This window comes from Balaenoptera ricei, chromosome 16, assembly GCF_028023285.1.
Source record: "Balaenoptera ricei isolate mBalRic1 chromosome 16, mBalRic1.hap2, whole genome shotgun sequence".
Lineage (NCBI taxonomy): Eukaryota > Metazoa > Chordata > Mammalia > Artiodactyla > Balaenopteridae > Balaenoptera > Balaenoptera ricei.
The window spans coordinates 33,946,557-33,974,074 of NC_082654.1; the positions used below are offsets into that span (position 1 = coordinate 33,946,557).

Here is a 27,518-nt window from a genome sequence, read left to right on the forward strand (position 1 = left end):
TTTTTGCATAATCAAATCACATGCTTCTTAATAATGCATAATATTTATTAGCTGATTTAACTTGCATTAGGATTATCCAGGTAATGTCTTATAAATTGATAATTCTTTCAGTGAGAAGAATATTTCTGAATGTAGGAATGTATTCTTAGTTACACATAAAATAATTGATTTCAGACTTGGGGGAAAGGATGGGTGTAGGATGACGATGTACTTTTAAGCTGCTAAAAGTGGTGTGGTCTTCACTATTATCAAGGGTAAAAAGTGGAGGAAAGAAGCATTTCAGATGGAATAACATTTAACATCCTTTTTCTTTGTTTCTTATATAGTACTTACATACGTTACCCATTCTGTACTCTATTTACTCTTATATTAAGACATGTTGACGAGAGACTTTTGGATCAGGAAGGGATGTGAGGTGTGAATCATGATTATTATTAATGTTTGTTATGGGTTGAATTGTGTCCCATCTGAAATTCCTATGTTGAAATCTTGACCACAGTACCTTAGAATGCGGCTGTATTTGTAGATAGGGCATTTAAAGAGGTAGTTAAGGTAAAATGAGGTCATATGAGTGGGTCCTAATCCAATATGAGTGGTGTCCTTATAAGAAGAATGAGGACACAGACCCACAAGAGGGAAGACTGAAGACCAGGTGAAGACACAGGGAGAAGATGGCCATTGACAAACCAAGGAGAGAGGCATCACAAGAAACCAACCCTGCCAACACCTTAATCTTGGACTTCAAGTCTCCAGAATTGTGAGAAAATAAATTTCTGTTGTTTAAGCCCCCCAGTCTGGGGCATTTTGCTGTAAGTAGCCCTAGTAAATGAATACAGTTAATAAGAACCTTTAAAAAAAAGAATTGGTGACGAATTTCAGGATTATATTATTTTTAATTTAAAACAAATTGGCACCAAAAATGCACTTATTTTTGTCTTATTTTGCACTTTCGTTGAACTTTATTTTACCCTCAGGGCTTTTAGGCTAGCAGTATATTTTCTCATGCTAGTCACAGGGTAGCTTTTCTGAAGATTCTCTTACTCTGTTACTTGATGGTTTGATGAATGAAATTTGCTGATGTTCTTCTGAATGTTTTCTTGTTGTCTTCAAATGTAGAAACAATATTTGAAATTTAGACCAGTTAGACTGTATTACAGCATTAGACATGTTTTGGACTTTTTGTCATCACCACCACCTCCTGAATCTTCTGCAGCTAGTAAAAAGGAGAAAAGCAGTATTATTGGGAGTCAGTGGATATACAGTGTTTTTTTCCTAATATTAGTGTAACTTTATAGCCTACTTCATAGTTTTAACCTACAGCAAGTACTAAGGGTTTGACCATTTAAAAACTTGAATTCATATTCAGAATTAGTCCATTTAGAAAATAAAATCTAATAAATGATTAGCCAATTAACGTCTCAGTTTCACAAAAGAACCACTGAACTATGCGATCCGGGAATCTGAGTTGTTGCTTTGTGCCAGGCACAAAGCTTGTTGCCTGGAGATAAAATAATATTCTTAGTTTACAGAGACTTCTCAGTGTAGTAGGAAAAAAATTTGGAAGTAATATTTTATGTAAATAAGGATAGAAGATCCATATCCAATATACTGAATACTAAAAAAAAAAAAAGTTAGGAGCCACTTAAAGGGCTTGATAACCTGTTCATCATAAAATTGAGGTAAAGATTAATTGTACTAAGAAATACCTTTTCTTTTCACTTGCTCAGTAAAAATGACCATTTTTGTTATCTTTTTGAAGTGCAAATCAGATGTTATCGCTTTCCTGTTTAAATCTCTTTAAGGATTTCCCAGTGCTCTCTGGAGGACAAATCCTTAGCAAGGCCTTCAAGGCAACACACTGTCTGGCAGAGCTGCCTGCATTCCCAGCTTCATCTGGCACTTTGCCCTCCTTTGTAGCTCTCTAGACTCCAGCTACACCAGTTTTTAAGTTCTTTAATTGCACCAAGCTTATTTCCACTTCAAGGCCTTTGTGCACATTCTGTTCTTTGCTCTTCAACTCCTCCTCCTTTCTCCACTTCGGCAGAGCCTACGTAGTCTTACGTTTAGCATAAGCATCCTTTAAGAAAGCCTTCCCAGTTAGTATAAGCATCCTTTAGGAAAGTCTTCCCGGATGCCCCAGGTACATACCTCATGCTTCCTCTGATAGTTATAGTTAGTTAGATAATCAATTGTTCATTTGTTGGTTTGTCTAGCTCCCCCACCAGGTGGTAAGCTCTATGAGATAAGGACCCCATCTTTCCCCAGGGCCTGCCTAACACAGGGCTTCATACAGACTACACACCCAATAAATATGTAAATGGATGTATATCCCAGAGTCAGTAACTCCTGTTTTTATTCTGTTGAAGGCTATCCTTAACCCTTTAAGCAAAATGCTTTCTCCCTCTATGAATTCTTTAAAATACCAGTAAATATAAGAACCATCTAAAAAGAATGTTGCATCTTCTTTTTTTTATGAGGCCTTTCCAGATAGAGATGATTTCTTTGTTAAACAATAAGAATTTCTTACAAAACCTTTTGAGTGTTGAGCTCTTGAGACAAAATATAAAATCATGATATTAGTAGTCCACTTTCCAGATGACGTTTGAGGCATCTGATGAACTAACAGGTGATCCTAAGCATCTTAACAGAGGCTTTCTGAAGATTATCTTCAACCTAACTGAGTGACTTTAGGAGTAGAAATTTCATCAGGATAAACAGCACTAAGTAGAGACATCTGATGCATAGGCAAAGTCTTGGGGTACCGGTCAAGTCACCCCACTCAGCTGACCAGCTTTACATCTAGGGCTTCCCTAGGTCTGGAAGTGAGGCTGGAGATCTGTAAAACCTTCTCATTATCTGGAGAGGAACGTTAGGCTCAGACAGGTTAAGCAAGATGCCCAAAGTCTCACAGCTAATGCATAATGTTAGGACTAAAATTATTTTCTCACCTAATCCTGATTGATCCCACTGATTCTATGGTTTTCATATTATTTCTAAAAACTCAGTATTCTGCAGAGGTACCTCAGGAGCCATATTCTAGAGTGGATGAAGAAACCTAACCCTAACCTCTACTTCAACTGGACCAATCAATTCCATCTGGAATTACAAAGTAAGATCTTGTTTGAGGGGGATAAAAATCCCTGAAAACCACTAATCAACTTCTTGTAATTACCAGTCTGTGTGCAGTAAAGCAAATTTCCTGTTTGCATTTACTTTTTATGCTTTTGTCGTGAGATTAAGCTCTGCTTGACTTTCAGCTACTTTACAAGAAGTCAAAACAGATTCCATCTTACCTTTTTCAGTCATATTTCCTTCTTCCTGCTTTTTCTTCTCTTCAGTTACCTTCATCTTTGCATCATACTCATCAGCTAGGGATTTCCATTCCACTCTGTTGTTTTGAAGACCATTCAGCATAGGTATGATTTCTTTGTGAAACCGTGAGAACTCCTAGATAGAATTTTAGGTCAGAAACTACTTAGATCATATAGTTCATTTTTAGTACTTTTCATATGCAGAGAAGGAGCCCTAAGGAATTATTACAGCGCTCAGAGCTGCTAGGATGAGATTAACTCAGTGCCTCAGAATTGGGAAAGGTAGCTGTTTTCCTTCCTGCCTGCCTAAGTAAGTCTGTTCCATTTGCTTACATCTGAGTTCTCTCACCTTTCATTCCACCCCTGAATGAGAGATTAAGGTAATACCTCAAACTACCTTGGAGAAACAAGGACACCCCTAATGACTTTCCTTGAGGGTGACTTTGATTTTGGTTACAGTTTGAAAGAAAAATTCTCATCCAGAAGATGATATATTTCACTCAGATAATCAGTTTGTTTACTTACCTTATATACAAAAGTACAAACAAAGTCAATAAATCCAACTTGAAGTTTAGGTAGTTAATCTTTTTTGTTTCTGTCCATCATAGGCTAGAAAGAGAAATAAATTCTTTAAAGATCTTTTTCTGAGATTCAGTGAGCAAGATAGACTGATTTGTATTGATAGTTTTTAATAAGTAGTGCATTTTTATGTCAAGGTCTTTACAATTGGTTGTTGCTGCAGCACTGTTCTCTCCAGATCTCCTTGTTCCCAAAATTCATTTGCAACCTGAAGTGCTACCTGCAAAGAAGGACATGATTCATGAAAGTGACTTGTTTGCATTTTATTGTGACATTTAAGGATAGAATTTATAATTAATGCTTGAGGTGTTGTTATACCATGTGCTCTTTGGTTTTAAAAGGATGTCATTTACAGATTATATTGAAATGGGAAAAGGGTATTTCTTTTCCTACTTCAGCGTGGTAGACTCATTCTAGGAGTGCCTATCTCCTATATGCTATTGCCACCACCTCTCAACAATAAAAGGGGGAGATGGGAGATTGTAATTCCATTACATTCTGCTTCATGCTCTAAAGCTTCCCAGATCCTCCTCTTGTCCTGCTTATCTCTTAGCATCTAGCATGTATCTGCTTGTGTGTTAGTGCACATACATGCAGTTTAGAACACAACTTCACCTGATTATGGTGTGAGCATATTTGAGGGTTCATTTATAGTTTTTTAAAAACCAGTATTTATCAAGTTTATTGAAAACCTGCTAGCTGCCTTACATTGGCATGAGCCAGGCTTACCAAGAGGAGTAACATGTGACCTTTATCTTTAATGATGCTCACAGTCTAATGAAGACAGTCATGTAAACAATGTGGTAAGTGCTATAATAGTAACAGTATGAACTGCTGTGGATCAAGGAGAAGGGAGAAAGATAAGGGAGGTTGCATTTATGCTGTATCATCAAGGATGACTAGTAGTTTGCCAATAAAGAAGAGGGGGAAGACTATGTACAGATAAAATTCAACATCCAGCTTTTTTTTTTTTTTTTTTTTTTTTAAATTTTTGGCTGCGTTGGGTCTTCGTTGCTGCGCGCGGGCTTTCTCTAGTTGCGGCGAGTGGGGGCTACTCTTCATTGCGATGTGCGGGCTTCTCATTGCGGTGGCCTCTCCTGTTGCGGAGCACAGGCTCTAGGTGCGCAGGCTTCAGTGGTTTTGGCTCACAGGCTCAGTAGTTGTGGCGCATGGGCTTTGTTGCTCCGCGGCATGTGGGATCTTCCCCGACCAGGGCTCGAACCCATGTCCCCTGCATTGGCAGGTGGATTCTCAACCACTGCGCCACCAGGGAAGTCCCCAACATCCAGCTCTTATGTGAGTAGGAGCTTAGAGTGTGAGGCGGTGACACGGGAAAGAGTGAAAAGAAAGAAACTGGGGAGCAGGAGTTAAGGACAGGTAATGACAGGCCATGTAAGCTTTGCTGGGAAGTTTAACCTGATTCTCTGGGCCAATAGTTCTTATTCTTTGAGCCATAGGGTCCCTCCAAAGTGCATGAGTGGCACAAAAGTGGATGCCAAGAGAAATTTAAGCTAAAGTAACTTTGCTTTTTTCTCTTTTATAAAGCGATCTTTGTACAACTTTGTGTGTGAGAAAAATAGACTTTGCTTCTTTCTTTAAAAAAAGGTTGAAAACCTCCAGCATTGAGGAGTTTAGAAGGCTTTTAAGCAATGCTGTGGCCAAGCAGAGGTCTATTTATAAGCAGTCCCAGCAGCAGCTCAGAGGAAGGTTGGAGAGTTCATGATAAGAGAGGATCACTTAGGAGGCTGCCACCATAGTTCTGATGAAAGAGGGAAAGTATTAACTAAGGTGGTAGCAAGAGTGATGGACAAGAATGATTTTGCAATGAGGGAGATGGACTCAAGCAAGACCCCAGGTTCTGGCGTGGGTGATGACGTAGACAAAGAATAGAGAAGGAAGAGCAGGCAGCCAGTGCAGAAGGACCACAAGTGTTTGGTTTGGGCGTTGATGGCTCCGATTATTCTATCTTTACAAATAAAATCCATATTTATAGTTGAACCCAGTGAATTCTGGCCTCTTCTGCTTAGGGTTTTCCCTGTGCATTAACTGAGGGAGAAAGAGAAGCTTCTTTCATCGATTAGTAAGAAACCAAGTGGTAAACGAATGGCTCCCACTCTCACTCCCCAAGGTTGGGGAAGAACTTCCTTGGAAGATGCCCATAAATATGACCTCGCAGATAGTGCCATCTGGTAACTGACAGCACACTGAAGAGGAGATTGTAAGTGCAAAGCCACCCTTGACGGATGAAGGCACTAATGATTCATCCTTGTCTCGTCCTTTATCTCCTCTATTAAAAATGCAGACACTCCCTGAATAATTTTATATAAACTTCTTACAGCCAGTCCAGTGATAAAGGAATTCTTTTCAGAAAGCATTTTCTTTCCAAGGTTCCCTCTATTTGCCTTGTTCTGGGCCTGACCAAATGACCTATTGTCTCACTGACATTTGTGAGCTCTTGAAAGCTGTTTGCTTTTCTTCACTAACAGAAACCCAACAGGGAACATTGTACTTTTGTCTTAACTTCTTAAATTCCTTTTTTCTTCTTTGTAAATTATAAACCTATTGTTTTAGAGGACAAGACCAGGGTAATGAAGATAATTGCTTACAAAATATATTGTCATATAACTGATAGCTATCATTAAATTCTGAGGTTGCCTGATACCTTCATGTTCTCTTTCACATGGGACCTAGACAGAGCCCGAGTATGCAATAGAAAAGGGGAACTACTCGCCTGACTTTGTATCTCCCAGGGCTTGGTTATAGCTGACAGGTCACACGCAGTCATCATCATTGCCCTTTAAAAGAAAACAAAAAGTGTTAAAATAGAAATATAAAACAAGTTATTTTTGCCAAAAGAGAAATAAAATTCTGACTACTCACATGATAATCTCTTTTTTGGTTGGATCAATGGTTACGTATTTGATGCCCTCTTCTTCAGTTTCCATTTTTTCACAGGCATCAACAATTTTTTGAAACATGGTTCTCTTCCTAAAAAAGGTAGAGCTGTGCAACAATTTTAGCATATAAGACCAGAGACAAAAAGTGTCTTTAATGCGTGCTTTTCAGGTTTCATGTTCCCAGTTTTCATCAAATGTCCATGTAGTGGATCAAAGGGGCAAGGGAAGCAGAACAGGGAATGGCTGTGTAACTTTGGCATAGAAAGGGTTTAAGACAGAAAAAGCAGCAGCCAGGAAGGGAAAAGAACCGGTAAGTTTGAATACATTAAAACTAAGAGTACATGTGACAAAAAAAGATAACATAAAGGCCACAGGCTGTGATGAAACACTGTAATGCATAAAACCAACAAAAAATTAGAAGCCAAAATATATGAAAAGATATGAAAATACAAGTGTGAACGATAAGATATCATCTCACACTCAGATTAACAAAATAAATAGATTTAAATAAGCCCAGATCAAGAAGAGTCCAGATATGGGATAACAGGGACTCTTGTATGCTGCTGGTGGGAGTTTAAATTGGCATACCTACTCAGGAGTGCAGTAGATTTGCAATGTGGTATAAAATTAAAAATATGCAAACCCTACAACAATCCCATTTCTAGATATGTACTTTATAGAAACTCTCATATATATACAAGGATATACAATGTAGGCAGTGATGAAAATTTGGAAATAATCTAAATGTCCATGAATAGAAGAATGGCTAAATTATGGTATATTCACACAGGTGAATATACATTTAAAAAGAATGAACTGGATTTCCATTTACCACCAAGCTAAATCTTCAAAACATTGTTGCGTGAAAACAAGCTGCAGAAAGGTATACACGGTATGATACCATTTATGGAAAAATTTTAAACACACTTAATGCCATATAAAAACATGAATGGCAAGGATGAATACACAGCAATATCAGGATGGTGGTATCCGCGAAGGAGAAGGGAGAGGGTTTTCATGATAGAGTGGGCATGGGATGCCTCAATTGCATCACTTTTTCTCCTCAAAAAAAAAAAAAAAGAGATGTAAGACAAAATCTTAGCATTTGTTGAATCTGAGCTATAGCTATTTGGATATCAATTATATATTTCTAAATATCTGTCTTCATGTTTGAACTATGTAACAAATTTTTAATGAAGAAGGATCAGAGAGGCACAATTTAATACTGCCCATCCAAGTTGTTAAATACTTAGATCCTATAACTTGTTCACCTTGTTCTAATGCATTTTAAACTTTATAATTCACCGACAAGAAATTGTACGGAAGCTTGGAGTATCTGGCCTCCTTGGTAATCATTATTATTATTATAAATAGGGTAGCGCTCTGCTGTATATAACTCAGCATTTTTTGAGTTTGTTAATGTGCATCAGTATCACCAAGATTTTTCAGCTCTCAGACTCTGGCAGGATCAAATGTCTGAGCCTGCAACTCTAAGTACCAGATTGTGGACTACAATGAATTCACCAGGACACAAGGCACCTCGTAAGGTTTTGTCGCATCGCTCTTCTGGCAGTGCACCTACCTTGCTGCATATTCTTTAATTCAAATTTCTTCAGATAAACTAATTAATATTAGGGGCTTAGCTTTTTAAAATATGTTTCCAGATGTCATTATCAGGCATCTTAAGGGTATCCTATTGATAATCCAAAAAGAAAAGAAGTGTGTGTGTAAATAAATACCTTTTAACTTTAAGGCAACAGACCATTTACGGAAGGCAGAACCACACAGAGTACAAGGGAGTTCTGTACTTACTTGAAATATAAAGCCAGGTCAGTTGCTATTATTGCAACTTCAAACGAGTAACTGTTTCAAACTGGCGTTTATTTAGGTTCTGGAAGATGTTTAAACTCTGTAAGATGAAAATTCACAATAAAGTGCCATCGTTAACTTGCCTTTAATTCAACATACAAACCAAACAATGCTTAATAACATATAGATTATCCTATTATAGAAAGAAGAGAAACTAGGTCTTTCACTTTTTTTGCTTTCAATTTTCTCTCTTGGATTAGGTTACCCCTCTACTGTACTTTGAGTAAGGTAATTTAAACTGTAAAAACAGATATCATTAGCAAATATTCAGGTAATCAATGTATAAGATTTTGGAGCAAATAAAAATGTTTTCTTCCAGGACCATTTCAACAAAAACAATTGATTTAAAATTTTCTGTAGTAATTGAGGAGCCTTAATAAAGAATATCTGGTATTTGTCCTATTAGACATGTTGAATTATTTACTAGATAATTTCAGAGTGATTACAGAAATTGCTGGAAAACTTTCAGAAGCTGCAGATTACAACAGTACTCACATACTCATAGGAAAAAGTAAATTCTTCCAAGTTCTTAAAATGATGTCTTGCAATTATATTTTACAAAGACTTAACTATACCTTTCTTCAAAGAGTTTCCCACTAATTATCTCTTCATACATGGATCAGCCTCAATTTTTAGTGTTCTAGAAAATGAGAGTGTAAATCTGGGAGTGTGTTTTTAAAAGGTATGATATTCCAAAAACACCATTTTAGGAATACAGGCCAAAGGACAAATGTATAGTGGTTTTGCCAAATGAAGTTAACAGTTATGAAATACAGAAATATTCCACTGGAAAGGAGGAAACAGTCTATTCACCTATGTAGAGATAGAGGCAGCATGATGTAGAAAAGAATACTGGGTCAAGCACCAAATAATAATAGTAAACACTCACCTAATTAATGCTTACTACTTCCCAGGCACTGTTCTAAGTGCTCTATGAACACTCTTAATTGCACAACAAACCACAGCATAGAGAGGTTAGGTAATTGCTCAAGGTTAAACAGTACACAGCAGAGCAGATATTTAAACCAGAGCAGCACGGCACTACACTGCCTCTCAGCAAGGAGCCCAGGTTCAGCTCCCAGCTTCCCCAATTGGTAGTTGTGTAATCCTGAACACCTCACTTAACAACTGTATTTGTTATATCAAATGGGGATAATAACAGCTGCCCTGCTAACTGCCTAGCACTCAGTCTGTGATCAATAAATATTTATGGAATGTTGATGCAAATGAGATAACTGGGAATGCATTTCAGAACTATAAGTTGCTACAAAATTTACTTAAATTATTTAATTATTATATATCAGTATATATAAAGTTTTGAGGTAATCCCCGGGTAAAAATAGAATTGCAAACCCAAGACCAAATATAGCTCTGTCATTCCAGGAGATTGAAATATTAGCAAGAAGTAGACTAGAATTACGTGTTACTGTATACATAATACAAACCTCCACTTAAGTCATCTTTTTATAACAGCTTCCATGACAAGAAAAATGGTATTTTACACAGCAGATATAAGTAGTAGAAAAGCAAGCTGTAATATTTGTTAAAATAATGAGTTTATAATGGCAGTTATATTTTTAAATTGATAGAAGGAAGAAATGGCTGTTGGACACTACAATAAACAAAAAGAAAGCTTGTCTAGATCAAAATTAATGTCTTAACTTGAGACAGTGCACAGCAGCCCCTTGGGCATAATCTCTGCACCAAATTGTCTGGATACAGGTTATTTTTAACCTGGTCTGGATTGACCAAGAAGAAGGAAGAGTGGGCCATTTGTCATTTTAATCCCACTTAACCTGCTCCTGATTTTGGTACACTGGTGGCCTGCCCTTGGACTGGTGAGCACCCAGTTGCGTATTTACATCACTGAGTCACTGCCTTTATCTGTTCACTGATACACCTTATTATGTTCCCAAAGTAATGTGTATTCTGTAATTCCGACACATACTTTGTAGATCCAGTAGCACTTAACGTCATCCTTGACTGCTGTACTAAGGACAAAAAGTTGGGGTCATGTGTGGAAATGCCTTAAACTTTTAGACAAATTAATAGCACATGAAATCATTTTAATCCTTATTATATACTGAAAAATTTGCTAAAAGTGGATTTCAGGTGTTCTCACCACACACACACAAAAAGGTTAATATTAATTAACTTGACTGTAGTAATCATTTTACTATATATGTATATCAAAACAGCATGTTGTATACATTAAATATATGTAATTTTAAAAAATTAAAACAAAAACTTAGAAAACAAGAGCCAAATAAAAACATTATAGAATGGGGAGAGGGGGCACACAAAGCAGGCTGCTGAATTTAAAGAAATCCCTTAGGATAGACCTTGAGTCTACCAAATGCCAGATTGTACAGACTACACAACCATCAACCAAGTAAATCAATATTTTTTATGCACAAATTACTTTAATACAGGTACTTTTATTTTTAAATCTGGATACCTGTTGCTATTTACTAAATATATGTGTGTAAGAGAGAAAAGCTATATATAAAGAGATAAAAATAAATGACTTAATACTGTTATACTTCATTTAAGTCATACCTTTTTCTAATCCAAAATAATAAAACAGCTATATTAAAGCAGACAGATTGTCAAAAGGTCTTTCACTTTACAAAGTAAATACTGGATTTTTAAAAAAGATGATTGTCACACTTTTTAAATTAGTATAATTAAGAAAAAAGTGTACATTCAACTCTTTTCAGTAGTGCTTCCTTTGTTGATAGCACAATATTCCTTATTTTCACTCTTATCTTTTTCTTCTCACTCATTTTCACTTTCATCTAAAAACACTGTACAGGCCTCTAATTGAAAAACCCTTTCTTAATTCAATATTCTATTTTCTCTTTTCCTTCTCTCACAGCTAAGGTTCTTAAAAGAAGAGCTTCTAAGTGGTTTCTTTTTCAGCTATGGATATAGAGTCACATAAAAGATCCTGTTTCTGTTTTGTACTGGTTGCTAGAAAGCTCTTCACCAAATCTGTGGCCCATGTCTAATAAATGTTTATACTTTTCACCGTATACATTTTGGGCCTTCACCATACTTCATCTTATTTTTATATTCCCATTAGCCCTCATTTTTTTTTCTTTAATGTTATATTAATTTTTGGACACTCCATTAAAAACATTTTGGAACAAGTTGAGGATTAAACATATATACATGCATGCAGTTTTTTTTTTTTGAGTAAGCAAAGGCAGAGCCAGTGATCTTTTAATCGGAGCAAGAGGTCTTAGGATGTGGACAGCACACAGAAGAAGGAAGGATGTCCCTCAAAAATCCAGTTTGACAACACAGAGCAGCAGCAGAAGAGGAACTGATGGGAAAGCTATGCTGACATATATCTGCACTGACTCCGATTACTTAGTCGTCTGTGCCAAAGAGAATGTCCTGGGTAACAAGAAGGGATGGCAGGAAGTTTGGCATCAATGGCCGGATCCTAACACAGAGCCTGTAGCTTCAAGGGCTTTGCTTAATATGAGCCTTCCCAGCTTCTGGAAAGCCCAAATTAAAGAGGTGTGTTCCCCAGACCAAAGAAATAGAATCGGTGAGGCAGTGTTTGAGACAATAAATAGGAAGCTGAGGCTGTCCTCAGTGCATTTCTGCCCTTCCTCACAGGATTCTTCAGCAGATGGCAAATTCCATTAAGGAATGAGTCGTTTTCAAAACAAAACAAGCGTAAAACCTCTGCATGAAAACCACAAGAACACAAATCTATGGACTCAATGCAATTCCAACCAGAATACCAACAGGTTTGTGGATATGTGTATGTAAATTGACAAACTGATTTTAAAATTCAAATGAAAATACAAAGGTTTAATAAAAGCCAAGGCAGACTTGAAGTAGAACAAAGCTGGAGAATTTATACTGAAAGAAATTAAGGCTTATTATAAAGCTATAGTAGTTAAGATGGTATGATATAGACAAAGGAGAAACTGATCAGCGGAACGGAACAGAACAGAGAGTACGGAAGCAGTCCACCTTATTTTATAATCAGTTACCTGATTTATGACAAAAGGTCTCACTGAAGTGAAGTGAGAAAAGGGTGGCCTTTTTAATAAATGGTGCTGGGTCATCTGGATTTCCACCTGGACAGAAAAATGTATATTGATCTCTACATCAAACCATATATAAAGATAAGTTGTGGACTTCCTTGGTGGCGCAGGGGTTAAGAATCTGCCTGCCAATGCAGGGGACACGGATTCGAGCCCTGGTCCAGGAAGATCCCACATGCTGCGTAGCAGCTGAGCCCGTGCATCACAACTACTGAGCCTGTGCTCTGGAGCCTGTGAGCCACAACTACTGAAGCCCGCACGCCTAGAGCCCATGCTCCGCAACAAGAGAAGCCACCACAATGAGAAGCCCGCGCACTGCAACAAAGAGTAGCCCCTTCTGGTTGCAACTAGAGAAAGCCCGCGCACAGCAATGAAGACCCAACGCAGCCAAAAATAAATTTATTTTTTTAAAAAAAGGTAAGTTGTAAAAAGATTGTGGATCTAAATGAGAAAGGTAGAACAATAACAGTTATAGAGAAAAATATCTTCATTACCTTGAATAGTCAAAGATTTTTAAGATGAGAAAAAACAGCTAATCTTTAAAAAATTGATCAAATGGACTACATTAAAATTAAGAACTTCTATTCATCCAAATCCAACATTAAGAGTAAAAAGGCAATCCACAGAAAGGGAGAAAATATTTGCAATACAGATTTCTGACAAAAGATATATAAACCAGAATAAAGAATTCCTACAAATCAAGTTGAGAACAACCCCAAAACAGAATTTCAAAAGGTCAATAAACATAAACTGTAGTTCATATGTTAATCAATGCTATTTAATTTGACACAAATTAAATTCAGTGCAGTGTCACTGCATTCCCATCAGAGTGACTAAAATGAGAAAGACGGAAAGTACAAGGTGTTGGAGACGATGGCGAGCCACTGGAAGCGTTGGTAAGAACATATATTAGTACAACCATTTTGGAAAACTGCTTGTCAGCATTCACCAAAGTTGAACATATGCTCATCCTCTGGCCAAGCAACTCTATTTCTAGGTACATACCAAACAGAAATGCACACGTGTAGTCACAAAAAGACATGTACTAGAGAGTCACAGAACATCATACGTAACAACCCTGAATCAGAAATCACATAAATGTCTTTCAGTAGTTGACTGAGTACATAAATGTAGTGTACACACACACACAACAAACTAAGAAAATAACAACGGAAGAAAGGAACACAAAAAGCAAATGAAAAATATATCAAAGGAAATACCCAGTGGAACATGAAAAATTCACACCAGTAATATCCATAGTTTCAAAACCATAAGAACTTAAAGAGGAGACTGCAAGGCAACAGTAAAATTAAAAGTGAACTAGCAGAACTAGTAGTAGAATGAAAAAAATGGAATTGAACATAAAAGCAATATAATTGATGAAATCCACGTGAAAGCTATACTCAAGTAGAATAAGCAACTGAACTGCAGCAAGGGACATAGTCCACAGTCTTGAGGAAATTAAAATGGAAAAGAATAAATCTATGAAAATATACAGGCACCTCCCTGGTGGTCCAGTGGTTAAGAATCCGCTTTCCAATGAAGGGGATGCGGGTTCAATCCCTGGTTGAGGAACTAAGATCCCACATGCCGTGGGGCAACTAAGCCTGCACACCACAACTACTGAGCCCTCGCACCACAACTACTGAGCCTGTGCGCCACAACTAGAAGGCCACGCGATGCAACTAAGAGCCCATGCGCCACAATGAAAGATCCCATGTGCCGAAACTAAGACCTGATGCAGCCATAAATAAATAAATATTTTAAATATATATATAAACATAATAGAAATAAATGGCAAGAAGACTCAATATATACATAACTGGTATTCCCAGTGTATTAGAAAAATGTTCAAAGAAACAATGAAAATAAAAAAATTCCCTGAAATTAAAAAAAAAAAGAATTCTATGTGTCATAAGTGTAACCCATGACAAGGAAAAAATAGATGCAGAATGGTCAATACCCAGACATTCAGACAAAGTTACTAAAATATGAAAAATTAAGAATCATATGAAAAGATATACAATGGAGAAAAGACAGTCTCTTCAATAAGTGGTGCTGGGAAAACTGGACAGCTACATGTAAAAGTATGAAATTAGAACACTCCCTAACACCATACACAAAAATAAACTCAAAATGGATTCGAGACCTAAATATAAGACCGGACACTATAAAACTCTTAGAGGAAAACATTGGAAGAACACTCTTTGACATAAATCACAGCAAGATCTTTTTTGATCCACCTCCTAGAGTAATAGAAATAAAAACAAAAATAAACAAATGGGACATAATGAAACTTAAAAGCTTTTGCACAGCAAAGAAAACCATAAACAAGACGAAAAGACAACCCTCAAAATGGGAGACAATATTTGCAAACGAATCAACGGACAAAGGATTAATCTCCAAAATATATAAACTGCTCATGCAGCTCAATATTAAAGAAACAAACAACCCAATCCAAAAATGGGCAGAAGACCTAAATAGACATTTCTCCAAAGAAGACATACAGATGGCCAAGAAGCACATGAAAAGCTGCTCAACATCACTAATTACCAGAGAAATGCAAATCAAAACTACAATGAGGTATCACCTCACACCAGTTAGGATGGGCATCATCAGAAAATCTACAAACAACAAATGCTGGAGAGGGTGTGGAGAAAAGGGAACCCTCTTGCACTGTTGGTGGGAATGTAAATTGATACAGCCACTATGGAGAACAGTATGGAGGTTCCTTAAAAAACTAAAAATAGAATTACCATATGATCCAGCAATCCCACTACTGGGCATATACCCAGAGAAAACCGTAATTCAAAAAGACACATGCACCCCAATGTTCACTGCAGCACTATTTACAATAGCCAGGTCATGGAAGCAACCTAAATGCCCATCGACAGACGAATGGATAAAGAAGATGTGGTACATATATACAATGGAATATTACTCAGCCATAAAAAGGAACGAAATTGAGTCAGTTTTTGAGACGTGGATGGCTCTAAAGACTGTCATACAGAGTGAAGTAAGTCAGAAAAAGAAAAACAAATATCGTATACTAACACATGTATGTGGAACCTAGAAAAATGGTACAGATGAACCAGTTTGCAGGGCAGAAGTTGAGACACAGATGTAGAGAACAAATGTGTGGACACCAAGTGGGGGAAAGCCACTGTGGGGTGGGGATGGTGGTGTGCTGAATTGGGCGATTGGGATTGACATGTATACACTGATGTGTATGAAATTGATGACTAATAAGAACCTGCAGTATAAAACAAACAAACGCACAAACAAAAAAGAATCACATGAGTATCTATGCAGAAAAATCAAGTCACATTAGAGGGAGAAAATCAGATTGGCCATTTATACCTCTCAGGGCAATGCTTCAATGCCGAAAGACATTGGAGCAAGGTCCTACAATTTCTGAGAAAAACAAAGTGTGACCCAAGACCTTTATATTCTGCCAAACTGACTTTCAAAACTAAATGTAGGGGCTTCCCTGGTGGCACAGTGGTTGAGAGTCTGCCTGCCAATGCAGGGGACACGGGTTCGAGCCCTGGTCTGCGAAGATTCCACATGCCGTGGAGCAGATGGGCCCATGAGCCACAATTGCTGAGCCTGCGCGTCTGGAGCCTGTGCTCCGCAACAAGAGAGGCCACGATAGTGAGAGGCCCGCGCACCGCGATGAAGAGTGGCCCCCGCTTGCCGCAACTGGAGAAAGCCCTCACACGGAAACGAAGATCCAACACAGCCATAAATAAATAAATTAATTAAAATTTAAAAAAAAAAATTAAAAAAACAAAACAAAACTAAATGTAACAAACAGATCTTCTTAGGCATGTACTTAGCTTAGACTCTCTGGGAGAAACTACCAGATAACACAAATCGAGCTAATCAAGATAAAATAAAATACACAGGAATGGACAAGCCATGGTAGAAAGACTGTGGTTAAGTATCAGGCTCATTTAAAAGTAGAATTAGGAATAAACCCTTGTGCCTCTTTGGTCTTGGCCACAGAAGAGAGATGACAAAGGGAACACTGTCATTTGGAAAGCATCACAATGAGACGCACACTGTGGCTCTAAGGCCTCCCACCTTCAGAAGCACACCTGTGACGCATGTGGCTGCCCTACCAGGCAGAAGAGGAAGTGTGCCTGGAGTGCCTAGGCTGAGGACAGAACACCACTGGGGCCGGGCAAGTGAAGCACCTACAGACTGTATACTGAAGATTCAGGCATGGATTCTGGGGAGAACAACACCTAACCCAAGAGAGCCACTGGGGTAAGATCCAGTTCATCTTAGGGATTTCAGCCATTAGTCATGCAATAAATGCTCTGGTTTAAAAAAAATAGACAATTGTGGAAATTATAGAGCAAAATGAATTTTATAACTACTGATAACAGTAAAAAAAATACTTTTAATGATAATAAATACCTTACAAAACAGAGGTGGAGATGCTGGAAGCAGTATAAGTATTCTATAATTGTTTCACGTTTCATAGCAGGGAGTTCATGGATGATGTAAAGTTAACACGTATGGTCTAAAATCAAACATCTAAATGCTTGTTATAGTTTTTCACACTTTCCCGTAATCACTGGTTATTGATTTTAGGGTTCTCTTTAAGAACTAAAAGTTCTGTAATTCTTTCCATTAAAAAAAAAAAGTTTCTTCTGTTAAATTCAAGTAAAATTAAAATTTTCATTGAAAATAAATGGACTACCACTCAGCAATGAAAAGGAATGAATCACTGCTGATTCATTCATTCAGCACGAACAAATCACAAAATTATTATTCTGTGTGAAAGAATCCAGCACAAAAGAGTAATAACTGCATGATTGCATTTATATAAAAATCTAGAAGATTTAAACTATAGTGACTAAAAACATTTCACTGGTTGCTTCGGGCTGGGAGGAGAGAGAGGCATCGACTGCCCGGGGGCACGAGGAATCCTTTGGGATGACAGAAGTGGTCTGTATCTTGAGTGTGGTAGTTCCCAGGTGTATGAATAGAAGCCATAGAATTTTTATGAAAAACACATTAAAGGGATGCCGCTTATTGTACATACATTACACTTCAATAAACTTAATAAAAACTCTAACCAAAAAAATAGCTTGGATAGTAAGATCCCATTTTTCTAAAATTGTTTCTATCCTTCTCCCTTTATATATTCACAGAGGGCTACAATGAAGTTCATTAAATGTTAATGAAATGTCTATTTCTGAGTGATAGGATTTAAAGTGATTTTTTAATATTTATCTTTGGAATGTTTCCTATTGCTTGAATTTTTATAGTGGGCATGTGTAATTTTTACAACAACTATTGTCATTAATTTAAAATATAGATAAGTCTATAATATTCCATGTGTTCTTCCGGGGAATTGTGCTGGACACGTGATGTAGAGACAGGTGCACAGAACAAGATAGGAGGCCTCTGTCCCAGCCCCACTCCAGCTGGGCCCCCATCTGCTCAGCTGGTTTCACGTGCCCACAGAAAGCGTCTAACTTTGCTCCCCCTCTACCAATAACAGGCCATTTTTGTTCTCCTAGTGCCATGAAAATAGCAATAAAATATAAGTTCTGCATAGCACACCAAAATAGAAATGGCTCCAATTCATCCTGATGAGGGCACTCAGGGGAGATGAGTTCTAATCTTCAATGTGGTACATGCGACACCCATAAGAGAAGATTGCCAACATGTTTGTGGTTTGCTGGTGACCATACACAAGATATTTAATTTCTTCTTCATTCCTTCTTTGTATAATACAAGGTCAATGTGAAAAAGCATAAATAAAGTTCGTGAAGAAGTGTTTTGAATAATAAAAGTGTTGTTATTTATGCTGAGCAATGCATTTTGTCATTCCGACAGTACACTGTAGTATTAAAGTTTCTATTCTGACAAATTTGGCTAACGACTTTTCCACCTATTCATTAGGTTAAAGGGTGGATTTCTGACTAGTTTAGAATACAGATGGTTCTGTCCTCAAAGCACGGAATCCAACTCTACTGGGACATAACGATATTTTAGTTCAAAGCCTGATAATATACAAAACAAAATGAGTAACGTCCACAATATGACAAAATTGCTAGATAAAATCATAAGGATTTCCCTTATGTAAAAAAATTAGTTTTAAGTGTAAACATTTTCTTTATACAATAAATAAATAAAAGAACTATTGTCTCTCAAAAAAAATGTACTGAGACAACTGTATTGTCTCAAAAAAGAACATCTGATGGTTAAAATTTCATTTTTTTCAGCATTCAATTTGCCTGCTCATAAAATGCTCTGTGATTGCATTTATTGCCTAGCGACTCTATTTACAACCCTTAAAAGTCTGCAATTAGCAGGTCGAATAGCACTGTAGACAGGTCCTCGCCAAGGCGGTACGGATTACTAAGATGCAATATTCCTTTTTAGAAAGAATAATAAGCCTTTATATAGCCATCAAAACCAGTTCAGACTGCAGAGTAAATAACATTTAAAAAATTAAGATGGAAAACAACAACTCTATTATAACTCTCAAATCCCAGAAAGGAAAAACATATGAGCTACTAGGAGCCTTCCAAAGTTAAGCACTTAAACATTTGGCTGTAAAGGTTTTAAAATATATTTTGCGTTAGTAGGTAAACGTGAAATTAAATAAATTATTTTTGATACTACCTGCCTGTGGTATACGTCATCAGTGGGATGAATGGAAAATTCTTACTCAAAAATACAAGACTGTCCCAACCAGTAAAACAAAGACTCATAACAAATTGGATAATAACAATTTACTCTTATCTTCCTGAACTACTTTCAATTTTACTCTTTCTAATTCTCATAGGACAGATATTATCATCCTTTTTATGATACTACTGCAGGGACAGGTCCTGGCTACACATGAGAATTATGAAAATTCTTATTAAAAATGCAGATTCCTGGGTCCAATCCCCAGGGAGCCTGGTAAGCGCGAGATGAAGCCCAGGATGTGTTTTTAAAAGCCTGCCCACCTCCGCCCTGTGAAATCGATCATTCTGACACAGATGGTCTGTGTCCCCCTGTCTGGATGCAGCCTGCAATCACAGGCTGTTAAAAACATTTAAATCATGTGTTTGTTTGTTTTGTTTTTCCACTTTTCTGCTGGTTGCCCTGTCTTACAAGTTTTCCCACTTGGCTTTTGATTATATAGAAGAATGTAGTGTTATCTTTCTAAACTTGGACATATTTCCATATACCCCCGTCCCCTGAGCCTAAAAAAAGATTATTATCGAAACTGAAAAAAGCTCCACTCTCCCGAGGGCTTATTTATCCTAACGAACTCATATGATTCTAGACAGTTTCTCTGTCGAGACAAAACAGTATTCCCCTCCATCTAATAATGATTCATTCTGGGTTAGAATTTTCTCAAGATATTTTTTTTTAAAGTATAACTAGATTATATTCACCACCTTTCTCACAAGCCTATATACCCCCCAAATAAAATCAGTAAAAAGAATAATGACTGCCTTCTACAGAAGGTTAGTAGTACATGATGTTGCGTAAATCAAAGTGAATTCAAGACCAAGCTTAAGCCACTTGCTGTGAAAAGCTTCCTGATCCCGCCCCTCTTCTCCCCTGTGTCCTGCCCACTCCTGATTGTGACACCTCCCTCTGGAACTCTGGGGAGATTCACTCAGTGCCTCTGATGGCAGTTGTCCGATCTGTCGTATAGTCTGATTTCACGCCTGCCCCCCAGCTACCAAAGCTTGACTTTCTCAAAGATACAGACAGTGCCTTACGGTACATGCCACACGAACCAGAAAAGCAGTGGCTGCGTAGCCTCCTTTTCTCTTTACATTCATACATACCCAGGGTGCACAGAGCCCTCTCAAATCCACCTTAAGCTTTTTCTTCTTTCTTCACAAACCCACAGAGATTCTGTGACTTTCCATGGCTCTTTTCTCCTCTATCTCAGCTACTTCCAACTTGGCTGTGCAAAAACTATTGCAGGGGCTTCCCTGGTGGCGCAGTGGTTGAGAATCTGCCTGTCAATGCAGGGGACACGGGTTCGAGCCCTGGTCTGGGAAGATCCCACATGCCACGGAGCAACTGGGCCCGTGAGCCACAACTGCTGAGCCTGCGCGTCTGGAGCCTGTGCTCCGCAACAAGAGAGGCCGCGGTAATGAGAGGCCCGCGCGCCGCAATGAAGAGTGGCCCCCGCTTGCCGCAACTAGAGAAAGCCCTCGCACAGAAACAAAGACCCAACACAGCCATAAATAAATAAATTAATTAATTTAAAAAAAAAAGAAAAAAAAAACTATTGCAATATAGCAATTTCTATCAATTGACTTCAATAAGGGTATATACTGTCAACCGCCAGAACTCAAGGCCGTCCTCTTTCTAAGCGTTTTCTGTGGCTTAGTGCTTTGATCCAGAGCTTGTGAGCTGCCCTAGAGAGAGACCCACGTACCTCATCCTGCAGGAGAGTCTTACTGTACTCCAGGTGGTGCCTCTCCAAGATGGACGATCCATGAAGCCTTGCTAATGGAGATGTGGATCTAGGAGGAAAAGGATAATTTTAGCTATTTAAACATTACACATAAGGTTACATGATACAGAATCTTTACAATCTGAGAATTTTTTTCGTTTCTTCCCTCTCCCCTAATGCCTGTGAAACAGTTGGAAGTAACATATTGGAAAAGAATTTTTAGATTTAGAACAGGAGAATATGCTCTTTTTAAAAAATCCTTTCAAAAAAAAAAAAAACCCTAATTTGTTAAATGCATAAAATGATTGACTTGTTTAAACTACGAAGTTTGGTTCACTCCCTGCATCTAAAATTGTTAACTTCCCTGGAGCTTATGGAGGTGACTATGACTTATAGAACATGTAGCAAACTTGTTGAAGCCCATAGTTTATTTGCACAGGAAGTGTATATTAAGAATTTCCAGGAACCAAAATGAAAATGATAAAGTAACATTTCTTTTCTCCTCTAAGACAGTGACATAAATTTAAATTTCCCATTTGTTAGTGGTGAGGTCACAGTTTTATGTAAAGTGGGGTCTTTGGTACCCTGTCTTTCTATAATTCTTCCTGTTCAAGGAAGGGGAAGCAACATTGAAAATAAAAAGGTGTGCACAGGGAACTCTGTTCAATATTCCATAATAACCTAAATGGGAAAAAAACTTGAAAAAGAACAGATACATGTATATGTGTAACTGAATCACTTTGCTGTACACCTGAAACTAACACAACATTGTAAATCACCTATACTCCAATACAAAATAAAAATTTTTTTAAAAAAGAAAATAAAAAGGTGAAAAGAAAAGATGGAGAGAAGCTGAGGTGAAAGGTCTAATAGATAATATGAAGACTTTGTTATAGAAATATGGAATAAATAATTTTAAGGAAGGGAGAAATCAGAAATATGGGTGGCAGTCTTAGTAGAGTTTCATTTAATTTCAGAAAGAACAGAACTTTAGGGAGGAGAGGAGTCATTAACAGGTCACTAACAGGTCTGGTAAACCAAGTATTCTAGTTAGGGAACAATCAGACTATGTCCGATCCACACTATAATTGATCATAATTTTAATACATATTCAAATACCTACACTGTGTCAGCACTGGAGATTTAAACAAATAAAAAAAGCTCAATTTCAGTTAGAAATGAGTGGTATCTTAGGTCCTTTAGGTTTAAAAACATTACTCAAGAAAGGCTACTGGGGAGCTAGATATTCAACCAGTCTCAAAATAACACCTCACGGATTACGTATTAATACAAAGGAGAAAATGTACTTTTGCATAAAGAGATCTGCTGAATATTACTCATAAACAGTTTAACTTAACCTTATAGTTAATGGAACAAATTGATATCATGAGCCTCCTGATGCAATGCACTGAGGACACAACATCACCTACGTAGAATTCCCACCAAAAATGTTTACCCTGAATCCAGTAATCAGAAAACAACTGGACAAATCCAAATTGAGGGATATTATGCAAAACAACTGGTCTAGACTCTTCAAAAATGTCAACATTCTGAAAGATCCAAAAAAGTTAAGGAACAATTCTAGATTAAAGGAGATTCAAGATATTTGACGACTAAATGCAATGTGTGAGCCTTGATTGGACCCAAAACAGAGAAGAAAAGGACATTATTGGGAAAATTGGAATAAACATTCTATATTAGATAACAGTATTCTACCAATGTTAAATTTCTTGAGAGCGATCATTATATTGTATTTATATAAACAAATGTCCTCCACGTTCTCAGGAAATACGTGCTGAAATATTTTCGGGTGAAATGTCATGCATGAGGCCTGCAACTATCTCACAAATGGTTTAGTAAAAAAAAAAAAAAAAAAGAAAAAATTATTTTACACACACACACATCTGTTAACCCAGTTGAGTAACATCCCAACTTCCTGAAGGAATCTGAAGATGTGGGGTGGGTGTGGGTGACTATTGTCAGTATATTCTGGGAAATTTTGCAGTGGTAAAGATGATTGAAGACTGGATACAAGTAAATTTTAACCTAAAATTTAAGAAGTAGAAAATGGTATAATCTGTAGATGACAGAACAGGGAGATTGACGTTAATCTATGAAACAGTTTAAACTGCTTCACAGTTTGTAAGCACTTACAGAATAACTACTAGGAAATTCCAGAGAAGGTTTAGAAAGAGAAAATGATGCTGAATTGATGCTATGAACACTTTTGTGATATGGTTTGTGAGAGAGGAAGGCCAGAAACCGTGTGTGTCTGGATTTCAGCAAGACAACTGAGAAGAAGCTTCAAGATATGTTCTGTATGAGTTGGAATATTGAGTGTGGACAAATACTGAACAGCACCACCCAGTGAGTGCTGTTTAATTAACTGTCTTCCCCAGGGATAGGTTCTAGCCCCAAGTCTCAGAACTCTGCCCTGGTTTCGTCCTGATGCACAGTTTTATCAGTGACTTGAATGAATATTGATGGAAATCATGACTATCTAATTTTCAGATGATAAAAAAGCTGGAAAAAATAACTAATCCATTGGCTGACAGACTGCTTTAAAAGGCAATTTCAATTAAGAGTGGAATAAAGAATCAGATTAACACAGCAAAGGAAACCATAAGTGAAATGAAAAGACAACCTACGGAATGGGAGAAAATATGTGCAAACAATGTGACCGCCAAGCGATTAATTTCCAAAATATACAAACAGCTCATACAGCTCAATATAAAAAAACAAACTAATGACCCAATCAAAAAATGGGCAGAAGACCTAAATAGACATCTCTCCAAAGAAGACATACAGATGGCCAACAGGCACATGAAAAGATGCTCAACATTGCTAATTACTAGAGAAATGCAAATCAAAACTACAATGAGGTATCACCTCACACCAGTCAGAATGGCCATCATTTTAAAAATCTACAAATAATAAATGCTGGAGAGGGTGTGGAGAAAAGCGAACCCTCCTACAGTGTTGGTGGGAATGTAAGTTGGTGCAGTCACTATGGAAAACAGTATGGAGGTTCCTTATAAAACTAAAAATAGAGTTACTATGTGATTCAGCAATACCACTCCTGGGCATATATCAGGAAAAGACGAAAACTCTAATTCAGAAAGATACATGCACCCCAATGTTCACAGCAGCACTATTTACAATAGCCAGGACAAGGAAGCAAACTAAATGTCCATCGACAGATGAACGGATACAGAAGATGTGGTGTATATATATATATGGTATATATACCATACAGAAAATGTGGGAGATATATATATATAGATATAAATATAGATATATATATATGGTGGAATATTACTCAGCCATATAAAAGAATGAAATAATGCTATTTGCAGCAACATGGATGGACCTAGAGATTATCCTATTAAGTGAAGTAAGTCAGACAGAGAAAGACAAATATTATATGATATCACTTATATTTGGAATCTCAAAAAATCATACAAATGAACTTATTTACAAAACAGAAATAGACTCACAGACATAGAAAACAAACTTAGGTTACCAAAGGGGAAAGAGGGAGGGAGGGATAAACTAGGAGTTTGGGATTAACACACACACACCACCATATATAAAACAGATAAACATCAAGGGCCTACTGTATAGCACAGGGAACTATATTCAATATCTTATAATAACCTTTAATGGAAAGGAATCTGAAAAAGATAGATTATATATATACATATATATATGTATATATATAAAACTGAATCACTTTGCTGTACACCAGAAACTAACACAACGTTGTAAATCAACTAAACTTCAATTTAAAAAAAAAGAACCAAATTAAGAAGATGTTGGTGGGAATGTAAATTGATACAGCCACTATGGAGAACAATATGGAGGTTCCTCAAAAAACTAAAAATAGAATTACCATTTGATCCAGCAATCCCACTACTGGGCATACACCCAGAGAAAACCGTAATTCAAAAAGACACATGCACCCCAATGTTCACTGCAGCACTATTTACAATAGCCAGGTCATGAAAGCAACCTAAATGCCCATCGACAGACAAATGGATAAAGAAGATGTGGTACATATATACAATGGAATATTACTCAGCCATAAAAAGGAATGAAATTGAGTCATCTGTTGAGACGTGGATGGATCTAGAGACTGTCATACAGAGTGAAGTAAGTCAGAAAGAGAAAAACAAATATCGTATATTAACGCATGTATGTGGAACCTAGAAAAATGGTACAGATGAACCAGTTTGCAGGGCAGAAGTTGAGACACAGATGTAGAGAACAAACGTATGGACACCAAGGGGGGAAAACCGTGGTGGGGTGGGGATGGTGGTGTGCTGAATTGGGCAATTGGGATTGACATGTATACACTGATGTGTATAAAATTGATGACTGATTAAAAATAATAATAATTAAAAAAATGCAAAAAAAAAAAGAAGATGAAATTTAATTAGGATTAAATATAAAGTATTTCAGATCATGTTTGGATTATTATGTCAAACCCCAAGACCCACATTTAAGGAATGACATAAAAACACTGGAGTGGGTTCAGAGAAGAATAACAGATAAAATTATATGTATAGAAAATATTATATGAGAAATGATTAAAACAAAACTTCAACCAGGTATATTCAACCAGGAAAAGAGGAGGGGGAAATAATAATTCTCTTTAATATATGAAGGAATAGCCTGTGGATGAGAAATTATACATATTCTAACAGCTTCAGAGACTTGAACTAGGACTAACAGAAGTTATAAGGAGACCAATTTCAATTTGATATCATGAAGAACATTCAGCCATTAGAATCATCCAAAAATATAAGAGTCTGCCTTGTGAGCCATTATAAAAAATAACGGAATGTAGACTAGAGACTCGGGAAGAAATACAGTAGGGAAGAGGCCTGCGTTGAATGTGGGGCGGGGGAGGATGAGATAAATGCTAAAATTCCTCAGATTTTTTGCGATAACCACATCTCTTCAGACACAAAACAGAGGTGAGTAAAGGAGACTGAAAGATGAGAGAATTGAAAAACTAACCAAGAAAAGGGGGATGAAAGGAACAAAGAAATCTATGAACCTATAAAAGAATGAAGCAGAAAACAAAATGGCCAGAAAAGTGAACAAAGAGAACAAAAGAACTCAAGGGAATAATAAAAATTTGAAAATGGCAAGGTTTCTAGGGCATTGCCAGAGGGCATAGTCTAAAGCTGGGAGATAAGGATGAAAACCAGAACCCAGAGGGTTAGACATTTTGGAGACAAGAAATCAGACCAAGGGCACAAGGTCAAGCCAGGAAGCTGTGTCCCAACAGCTTCAGCTTACACTGCACAGTAGCCTGATCGGCACCATCAACATGAGAATAATAATTCAGTCTTATTCAATCTTCTGCTAACTGTATTTACCAGTGTAATGTCTCCAGATCTTTGTGGACTCCTGAGCAATTCCCCTAGCACAGTAAGGGCACATAATGAGATTCATCAAGAATCATTATGGAGGACAGGGTGCAAAAAGACACTTGATCACAGCAGCTTAGCGGAGCTGCCAGAACCATTACACCTGTGCTAAGGTGCCTGCGGTCAGGAACCCCTCACACAGGTCCCAGTCCTTCCATCACCACATGTTCTTGCTGTCCAGTCCACAGAGAGAAATGCAAGAAGGTCAGCACGCCCATCGCTGATGAACAGAAGGACCCACGTAGACTCCCAAAGTCAGGCCAAAGCAGCAGCCTGGGATGTGGCCTCATCCTTTCTGCAATCCTGGAGACGAGATGCCACATCCAATTTGGCTACTTCTTTTAATCTAAGGCAAGTTAGATTTGACTGCTTAGAGGCGGATAATAGTACCTCCCACATGGGAGGGCTGTGAGGATTAAAAGAGGCCATGGGTATCAAGTTCTCAGCCTGATCTCCAGCACACAAGAAGTGCTCGGTGTGGTACATATATACAGTAGAATACTACTCAGCCTTTAAAAAGAATGAAATAATGCCATTTGCAGCAGCAGGGTGGACTTAGAGATTGTTATACTGAGTGAAGTAAGTCAGACGGAGAAAGAGAATATCGTATGATATCGCTTATATGCAGAATCAAAAAAGAAATGATACAAATAAACTTATTTACAAAACAGAAACAGACTCACAGACCTAGAGAATGAACTTATGGTTACCAGGGGGGAAGGGTGAGGGGAAGGGATAGTTAGGGAGTTTGGGATTGACATGTACACACTGCTATATTTAAAACGCATAACTGGTACTTCCCTGGTGGTGCAGTGGTTAGGATTCCACGCTTCCACTACAGCGGGACACAGGGAAGAATCGATACATTTATATGTATAACTGAACCACTTTGCTGTACACCTGAAACTATCACAACATTATTA

General features: G+C 37.4%; 1 protein-coding gene across 1 annotated transcript in view; it reads right to left on the bottom strand.

The window, feature by feature from the left end:
• Nucleotides 1–1,151: 1,151 nt before the first annotated feature.
• Nucleotides 1,152–27,518, bottom strand: part of PDE6C (phosphodiesterase 6C) — a 60,682-nt gene continuing 34,315 nt past the window's right edge. The window contains 9 exon segments of the mRNA XM_059899439.1: nt 1,152–1,213; nt 3,294–3,447; nt 3,837–3,920; nt 4,036–4,110; nt 6,622–6,685; nt 6,771–6,878; nt 8,600–8,645; nt 8,648–8,696; nt 21,140–21,227. Of these exon segments, the coding sequence (XP_059755422.1) occupies nt 1,152–1,213; nt 3,294–3,447; nt 3,837–3,920; nt 4,036–4,110; nt 6,622–6,685; nt 6,771–6,878; nt 8,600–8,645; nt 8,648–8,696; nt 21,140–21,227 (730 nt within the window).